At 38.7% G+C, this 9,563-nt stretch overlaps 1 protein-coding gene across 1 annotated transcript; it reads left to right on the top strand.

The window, feature by feature from the left end:
• Positions 1–602: 602 nt before the first annotated feature.
• Positions 603–2,056, top strand: LOC309502592 (uncharacterized protein; the record flags this gene model as incomplete). Its single annotated transcript, XM_082174993.1, has 2 exons — positions 603–661; positions 1,162–2,056. The coding sequence occupies 2 exons, from the start codon at positions 603–605 to the stop codon at positions 2,054–2,056; spliced, it is 954 nt and encodes a 317-aa protein (XP_082031119.1).
• Positions 2,057–9,563: the final 7,507 nt, after the last annotated feature.

Here is a 9,563-nt window from a genome sequence, read left to right as displayed (position 1 = left end):
AAAAAATTCCGCTTTTACGCGTGGCGTTAAACGTCGGCGAATATCGCGCGCAAAATTCGTCCCGGTGTGTACGGGCCTTAAGGTGATGGATGTCCATGAAAATGCTCACTACGTCCACTGTTAAGGCCCGTACACACCGGGACGAATTTTGCGCGCGATATTCGCCGACGTTTAACGCCTCGTGACTAATGGTGTGTTCACACCGAACGCGAATCGAGCGTCAAATTCGCGTCTATCGCGTCTAGTTAGACGCTTGCACATTTTAATCCATTCGCGCGTCCGTGTCACTAGCGAATAAATATCCCGCCAAAAAGAGTATCAACAACAACAACAACACTTTATTTCTGCCGTACGTTTCCGTCATGTCTAGAATAAGACGTATTGCTGCTTTGTATTTGTTGTGGAAGATCCAAAAACGGAGGACATCCAAATGTCGACGTGTCTGGGTTCACAGCACCATCCAGAAACGCACTAAACTTGGTGAATTTCACCGTCTTTTAAAGGAACTGCGCCGGGATGATAGTCGCTTCCAGCGTTATATGAGAATGATGGGTGCCCAGTTTGATACCTTGCTAGATAGGGTTTCTGACAGGATTTCACGAATGGACACCAACTACAGGCGATCTGTCTCAGCTGCGGAGCGCCTTTCCATCTGTCTGAGGTAAGGGCGGGGCAATTTCATAAAATAACGTCAATACCAATAAATATACAGCATAGCCTATCTATCATTTTTGCTGTGATTTAATTCCAATATATTGTATGAAATGATAGTATATATTGTCCAATGTAATGAAAACATGCCGAAACAAATGAATTATGTTTATTTGTATAGACTCTAAATATTAATAAGTCTGTTTTGTCAGGCCATAAAATGATAAGGGGAAAAAGATTTTCTGAATGGAGTTTGGATCGATCAGCACTGTAGCTTCTCAATATAGCCTACCTATTAAAAAATATATAGCCTACCAACATCTACTTAAAATAGGCCTACATTTATTGCTCCAAATATAGGCTACATAAATGTAGCCTATTTTAAATACTTTATATTAAAAAAAACATTAAGGTAACATAATTAAAAATAGTAATAAATACTAACAACCCAAAACATATAAAAAATGTAATCTGCACCAAAACTGATTTTACTTGTTTTCTATGCTACAGATACCTTGCCACAGGTGACTCATTTAGGACAATTGCCAACAGCTTCCGTGTTGGGGTCTCTACAGTGTCCATGATTGTCCCTGATGTTGCCGCTGCAATATGGGACAGTCTTGTAGAAGATTTCATGCCTGTGCCCACCACAGAAGAGTGGAGGTCAATTGCAGTAAAGTTTGAAGAGAGGTGGAATTTTCCCCTCTGCTGTGGTGTACTTGATGGTAAACATGTTGTCCTCAAAGCACCTCCCAACTCAGGATCCCAGTTTTTTAATTACAAGGGAACATATTCCTTAGTTCTGTTGGCAGTTGTGGATGCCCAATATTGTTTCAGGGTAATTGATGTCGGGGGCTACGGAAGAACCAGCGATGGTGGAATACTTGCCAACTCCACTTTTGGTAAAGCACTACAATCAGGTACCCTCCAACTCCCTGCTGACCTGCCACTACCAGGAGCTGACCACCGAGGACCCCAGCCACATGTGTTTGTCGCTGATGAGGCTTTTCCACTACGGAAAAACCTCATGAGACCCTTCCCCGGGCGCATCCTTCCAAGAGAGCGTAGAGTGTACAACTATCGTCTGTCCCGGGCTAGATTGGTGGTTGAAAATGCCTTTGGGATCCTTTCATCCCAGTGGAGAATGTACAGGCGGGCCATTGAGGTCCACCAGGATGTTGCTGAGATGTGCATCAAAGCCACCTGCGTTCTCCATAATTTTCTGCGCAGGACATCCCAGACACCTGAGGAGAGGAGGATCATCCCAGTTGGTGAGGTGGAGCCGCTGCCAGGTCTGGGAAGACTTTCTGCAAACAATTCCGCTAGAGAGGCTGTCAGGGTCAGGGAGGTCTTCACATCCTACTTCTCTGCAGAGGGAACTGTTGCATGGCAAGATGCTGTCTAGTGCACAAGCACTTTACACTGTGTCTATATATTGTTATTAAATTATTATTAAATTTATTTATATATTAAATATATTTTTATTAAATAAAAACAAAAACAATCAGTTCATTCTCAAACAAACTGCTTTAATACTTAAACTGATTTGTGCACATATGTGATGATAAAAAAATACACACAAAAATGATATAAATAAATGAATTACTCCAACATACTTGTAGTCACACTTGAGTCATGCTTATAGAAAGGCACATATTTGTTACCATTATATATATATATAGGTAAAACAAAAACAAACAAACAGTTCAAATTAAAATAAACAAATTACTTTAACACTTTAAAAACCTATTAGTGAACATTCGAGAATTGAAAAACAAAAAAAATATAAACTGTATGTGCAACTTAAAGCATTAGTTCACCTAAAAAATGAAATTTCCTGATAATTTGCTCACCCCAATGCCATCCAAGATGTTCATGTAAATTTTAAGCTTTGATCCTCTTTATTAATTTCTCAAATTGATTTCTCAAAAAAAAAAAAAAATTCTTTTCCACTGAAGAAAGAAACACATGAACATCTTGGATGGCATTAGGGTGAGTAAATTAGCAGGACATTTCATTTTTGAGGTGAGCAAATTATTTAAACGTACTGTATAAAAAAACAGACAAAGCCTACTTCCTTCCTTGCAATGGTTACCAACCTTATACTGGCTCCAGATTCAGTGTCACGGTGTTTGATTCATAAATCAATTTATGAATCTGAAATTTAACAAATTCTTTTTGTTGTTGAGGCAACCGTTGTAAGGAAGGAAGCAGGCTTTGGAAGAAAAGCTCATCCTCTGTGGATGGAGCTGCGGCTGGGGCTGGTGTCTGCAATGTCTGAAGCAGCATCCTCTCAACCGACGTGTCCCTGTCCCTCTACCGAGTCCTTCTGTCTATATGAAATGGAAACACATTCTTTGAATTTATTCTGAATTCCATCCATGGAATAGTTTGTAAAAATTAGTTGATGTTTATTGTATTTATTCATTTTAGTTTGAAATCAGGAAAAAGACAAAAATACATGGATCAAATATGAAAAGGGAATATACTAAATAAATAATAATAATCATAACAAAGAAATTCAGAAAAACTTTAATCATGTACAATACCTCTAGGCGGTTTTGGCAGGGATGAGGCAGCATCAGATTCAGCAACAGCACTTGACTCTGCCTCGCTGCCAATCTGTGAATGGGTCAGCCATGTCTGTGAAGTGACAATATAACAAAGATGCCTTGGTTTTGTCTGACAGAATGAATATTATTCGAGATTTCAGTGTAAATTACAACACAAATCATTTTGATACATCATACATTTCCAGCCATGCTATCTATACTTTTGCAATATCTTTACTGATCTAAATAAAACTGTTTTCCGTATAATTTTCCTGTTTTTGAGTATATTCACTTGTCAACCAACCTTCGATGTCACGCTCTGATGGACCTGCTGTGTCTCCTGCATCTCTGTTGTGCACCTGTTGACTCCTGCCTGGTTCAACTGCGGTCCTGTTTTCCTCAACCCCCCGCCCCATGTTACTGCTGGTCTCTCTCGGGGTAACGAAGGGGTCGAGGAAAGACAGGACCGCAGAGTACTTCCACCTCTTCTCTTGGTTTGCTCCTGACCCACTCTTTTTCTCTGTCTCTTTCTTCTTTTCCTTGACATAAGTGTCCCTGAGCCCCTTCCACTTTCTACGAACTGTCTCTTCTGATAACATATACACGTAAACACAATACTAATGAACCAAAAAAAATTATATCCAGGTGTCGAAACTTTGAATGCCGGGTTCTGCTAACTTTGGCTAATGCTAACAAGTTCATAATAATGTAAAAATAGCTAGAATTACGTAAAGGTTGTATATTTTCATCACTTACCAGGTAGTCCAACTTCCTCACTTATTTTTCTCCAAGCGATCTCTTTCTTCGTACGGTCTCTGTAGGCGTATGATTTTGTATCATAAATTTCTGGATAGGCACACACAGCAACAATTAGCATCTCCTCCATTTTCGACAACAGTGAGGGAACCTGAGGGAACGGACGAAACCGGTGACGTTTCAATGAGCTCTTCGTTGATTGGCTTGCGCAACTAAGCGTCATGCGAATTTTCCGCTCGAGTTCAATTTTTTCAACTTGCGCGGAAGACGCGATTCAGGAAACGCGTCGCTCAATTCGCGTCATTCGCACCGCCCGGCAACAATTCGCGCCGATTCGCGTCTTTGCATTGACTTTGTATGTAATCTACTCACGCCAATAATGAAATTCGCGTTTGGTGTGAACACACCATAAACAAAGGGCGCCAATGTGAGTGTGCACACCGACGCGAAAAACGCCACGCGTAAAAGCGTCTTTTTTTTTTTAAATGCCTCAGGTTCGTTTTTTTGGTTTACTATTCTATATAGTATACATATACTGGGTGCATTTAATATCTCAAACATACAAATATTGACTATGACCCGTCCTTCGGATGAGACGTTAAACCGAGGTCCTGACTCTCTGTGGTCATTAAAAATCCCAGGATGTATTTCGAAAGAGTAGGGGTGTAACCCCGGCATCCTGGCCAAATTTGCCGATTGGCCTCTGTCTATCATGGCCTCCTAATCATCCTCATATACTGATTGGCTTCATCACTGTCTCCTCTCCACCAGTAAGCTGGTGTGTGGTGGGCGTTCTGGCGCAATATGGCTGCCGTCGCATCATCCAAGTGGATGCTGCACATTGGTGGTGGTTGAGGAGATTCCCCCCTTCTATGTAAAGCGCTTTGAGTGCCGAGAAAAGCGCTATATAAATGTAATGAATTATTATTATTATTATTATTTGTATACATGATTTATGTATTTACTTATTTATTGCATGTGGCTCATAAACTGTGGTCTGGCTCATGGGGGGCGGCGCCCTAGCGCCCTCTATTGGCCAGCCGCCCCTGGTGCTGACAGTTATCCCTAAAGTCCTCTAGTAACTCACAGACTGCAGTCTACTCCATAGGTTCACGGCTCGCGTCATGAGCCTTCAGCTGATAACGCTAATGTGAATGAGACATCCCTTATGAAAAACAACTATAGGAATCTTGTAGTATTTTGGGACAAAATATTATAGTAATCCTATAGGAATACTATAGTATTTTGGGACATACTATAGAAGTACTATAGAGGTATTACAGAACATCACAGAAGTATACACTACTATAGAAATCTTATAGGATTACTATAGTTCTTTTTCGTAAGGGATGTAGACAAATTTGGCCCACTGCCAAATACGAGTTTAACACCCACTACTATATCACACAGGGATCTATTCACACAGTAATCTCAAAAAAGAAAGCTCAAAAGCCATTTTGTCCTCATTTCCGGTTCTGTGTGTTTATTAGGAAGGATGTAGAACATCAATTCATAATTTGTTTGTTTATTGGCGGTACAGAAAACGACACAGCAACTCTTCGGCAAGTTTGTCCCGTGTATTTCAATGAGCGCCAAGGCAATGTTTTCCCCCACGGGCTAAATTCACATTACGTGACGGGGCGTTCCCGGGGGCGTTCCCAGACCAACCGTCTGTATCTCATCAGAACAGTGTGTTCAACCAAGCGGCAACATTCTAATCTGAAAAATGAAGCCTACCCGGAAGTGCGAAAAACTGCAATACATCGAAAATCCGCTAGGGGCAGGTCCCAAAAGGGAGCAAATGTCCATACACCCCCATGTTAAATTGTCCGTTTTCACAGCATAAATTCATGTTTTTACAGGTTGGTCCCATGGACTTTTATTGTATTTTTCGATAGGTTCCGAGTGCCTGACAACTGTGAGGGGGGTGAATTTTTTTCTAACTCGTTAGTTTAGATCGTATTTAGATATAAAAATGTATGACAAATAAGGGCGCGATTGACAGCTTGATTGACAGCTGACAACGAGCATAGGCTGCGCCGAGTGGAATTCCTGAAATTTGACGTCTCGGCCATGATCTGACACAACACATCAATACCTGTAAGTTATCCTTTCTGAACATTTGTATTGAATTATGGCGCCGCCCATACCCCCCATAAACGGCCTCAAAACCATTCTTCAGAAGTCTATGGGTGACGTCACAGACGCTTTGTCCATATTTTTTACAGTCTATGGTGTTCAACGCATCACCGTTTCTGTTTAAAAAACGTTGTGCAACGTTTTGTCGGGGCTGAACACCATAGATATTATGTCTATGCCAGTGGTGTAGTCTAGTTTTTTGTAGTGAGTATACTGTAATTCCCCCCACCCCCACCCCCACCCCGCCTCAACTCAGCCAGTATTTAGCCTTAGATGTTACATGAATATGGTCCCTGAACCACAGGTTTTATCAGCTGACAATTAAAAAAAAAAATTATAATTAAAACATTATACAAATACAAATTTGCTTTTAGAAATGGTTTTCTAATCGTTTTAATAGATTGTATTATTATTATTTTAAAATACATTTTACTGTGCAATTTCTTTCTAATTTCTTTGAGTTGGACCGAACTTTTATTTTGGTGGGTTTTACACATTTGAGTTTCAGTGTGTTTTAATAAACTATTATTATTATTAGGCCTACTTGAAGTATACTCTACTGTGCAATAGTAATATATTTCTGTTATAATTTCTTCAAGTTATACCGAACTTTTATTTTGACAGGTTGTCGTAAAGACATTACAGTTTCTGTGTGTATATGAAACGAATGAATGACGATAGTTTTATCAAATGAAATGGTGAAATTCTCGTTAAGTGACTTTCATACCAGCTCTGCGATGAAGTTCACATGTTTAGCCTACATCATGTCTCAATACAGTGAAACGCTGAAAACACCACGAGCGTGAGTCACGCGTGTGTGTGTGTGTGTGTGTGTGGTGGAGCACACATTGAGCGCTCATTCCCAGAGACGCGTAGAACAATTGCAGTCTCTTTTAACTTTAATATTCACAGACACTAGTCCATATCGAGATTTGATTCATTGTACAGCCCTACTTTTGATTTATTCATTCAAAAATAGCCAAATTCCGTGACTGGATTCCGCGATTCTATCCGTGTCGCTTTGCAAACACAGACGGGGTGAATTTATGAATGAAAGTGTTAAAGTTCTGACACAAAACTAAGTTGTTACGTATCCTCACGCTTTTTTTGAATCCGTATCCTTGGCCTTTTCTAGTGGGTATACGGCGTATACCTGCGTATCACGTAGACTACACCTCTATGCTGAACACAGCCCTGTTCTTCCGCAGTTCCGCTCAGCAGAATAAGAGTCCTCCGCTGCTGCAGCTGATGTGCGGATTCTTCGCGTTTATTGCAACTACATTTAATCTTTTTCTCATCAAACAACCAGACTAACGAATGGCTCGACACAACCCCTACCGGGGAAGAGCCTAGACAGGGCTTTCTTCAGATCAGATCAATTAGATACTTAAGTTATTATATATTATATATAACTAGTATTTGTTGTATTTTATTATTGCAATCATAAAGACACAGGTTTGTAGCATGAATACTTCTAACGCTCGCTGGTTATTCACCTACGAATCAGAAGCCGCACACATTCAGAAATAAACTCCTGCGCGAATCACGTGATTGACCTATTTGTATGTCAGAACAGTGAATTCTGCTAATAGTTAGGCTATTACCTTGTATTGAACTAGTGTTTGATTGAGCTGCTATCCAAGTCTTCTGTTTCGGTTCATTTAAAGCGTTTTAAAAACTATTCAAGGGTCATTCTACAGAAACGTCCACTTTTGGTATGGCAAGATGTCTTAAAATTGATTTAATTTTCTAACATTTAAACTTACACCACATTATTAGACTACCCTTTGACTTTATGAATACGCATAAATGACAGCTTAATGATTTTTTATATTTTTTGTACATTTATTTAAAGACCGCATGTACCATTTTTTTGTCACTGGTGTTACCTTACTTATTTGGCAATATTAAAGGTTTTTATGAAATATTTAGAATTTTTTTCAGCACATGTAGACAGAGTTACCTAAAAATAATAATAATGCAAAAAATAAGGAGATTATGTTTTATTTACTTTAATCAGGTTTGTTAAAAGTGTGCTTGAATGAGGTTAGTTCATCTGCGCTATACCATCTATTTGCTATAACAATGAAAATATTTGAAAACCAGTTAAAATCAAGTAACGTGATTTAATGTGACATTGTATTTAATGTGACAGAAAAAAAAGACAGTAACACCAGTGACACAATGAATCACCAATGGCATACATAAGACCAAAGATCATTATTCTTCAACTATAATTAAGTAGATGAGACTAAATTGTTACATTTGGCATATAATCTAAATTAATAGCTTTGAATAAAGTTTATCTATAAATGGAAGTCACTGGTGTTACTGGTGTTACCCATAAGAAAGGTGACACCAGTGACAGTAACACCAGTGACAATTTTCATAAAAAATTCATTTTACAAAATGGCTGCTGCAAGGTATCAAACCACATGTTGTCAATCATAGTATACTAACTAAATTAAGTAGTTTAATCCATTTTTATTCTAGTTTTTTTACAATTACCTAACAGTAAAGTAGGTCATACCAGTGACTTCAACTAAAAGCTTCATATGAAATCATGAGATAAATGAGAAGATTTCTGCTAACTGAAAAGAGACAGTGGATCTACCATGGGCTTTTCTTCATAGATATTCAGGAAATTGGAAGAAGGAAGTCAAGTGATGTCATCAGTGTGATTTTTATTTCAAAATAAGAGATTTTTGTTTAACGGTAACACCAGTGACACAACTCCAGGGGACCACTACTTCCATTATAAATGTTATAATATATTTATTCTGCTTTTTTTTTTTTATATATCATTTACATAATATATTTGATAGTTATGTATACATTATTGTATTTTAAATGGTGTAAAAATCTGTTATTGACCTCAAAATAAAGCACTTTCCCTCTGGACATGACTGTGGGGACGAGCACTTCTGTGGTGCTTGGAATTCTATATAATTAATAAAAATCTAATATTGCCACATTGATGGCTCAAGAAGGTGTAATTGTTCAAATAACATAGTTTTATTTAAAAATGTAAAGAAATTGTAACCCTAAAGTGTTTTTTAAGTGTAATATTTCTGTAAAGGCTAGGGACAGAAAAATGGACATTTTCATAGAATGACCCTCAATTGTCCACACAGCCTACATGCAATGCTTAAAGAAAAAGCTTTTAATGTTGTTGATACGTGTATGTGGTGTTTTTAATCTGCTTTAAGACAAACCATGTGTAAGTTCATAAGTCGACAGCATTGCTGAGTATTTCCTCCTTAAAACTGCAGTGAACCAAAGACAGTCTCAAACACACGCTTTGAAATCGCTGGTGTTTCTGACGTCACAAACTACCTTGTAACCAATCAGATCAACGTGTGATCGTCAACCAGTGGATCTCTGAGCTGAGTGAGTGAGTGGAGGCGGGGCTCATTTGCATATTCATATTCAACCGCACATACTAAATGAGGCAAGGGTGTCAGG

The sequence above is a fragment of the Leuciscus leuciscus genome, assembly GCF_965113295.1.
Source record: "Leuciscus leuciscus genome assembly, chromosome: 7".
Classification (NCBI taxonomy): domain Eukaryota; kingdom Metazoa; phylum Chordata; class Actinopteri; order Cypriniformes; family Leuciscidae; genus Leuciscus; species Leuciscus leuciscus.
Note: the sequence above shows the minus strand (reverse complement) of the source record. Positions and strands in the feature narration are given on the sequence as shown.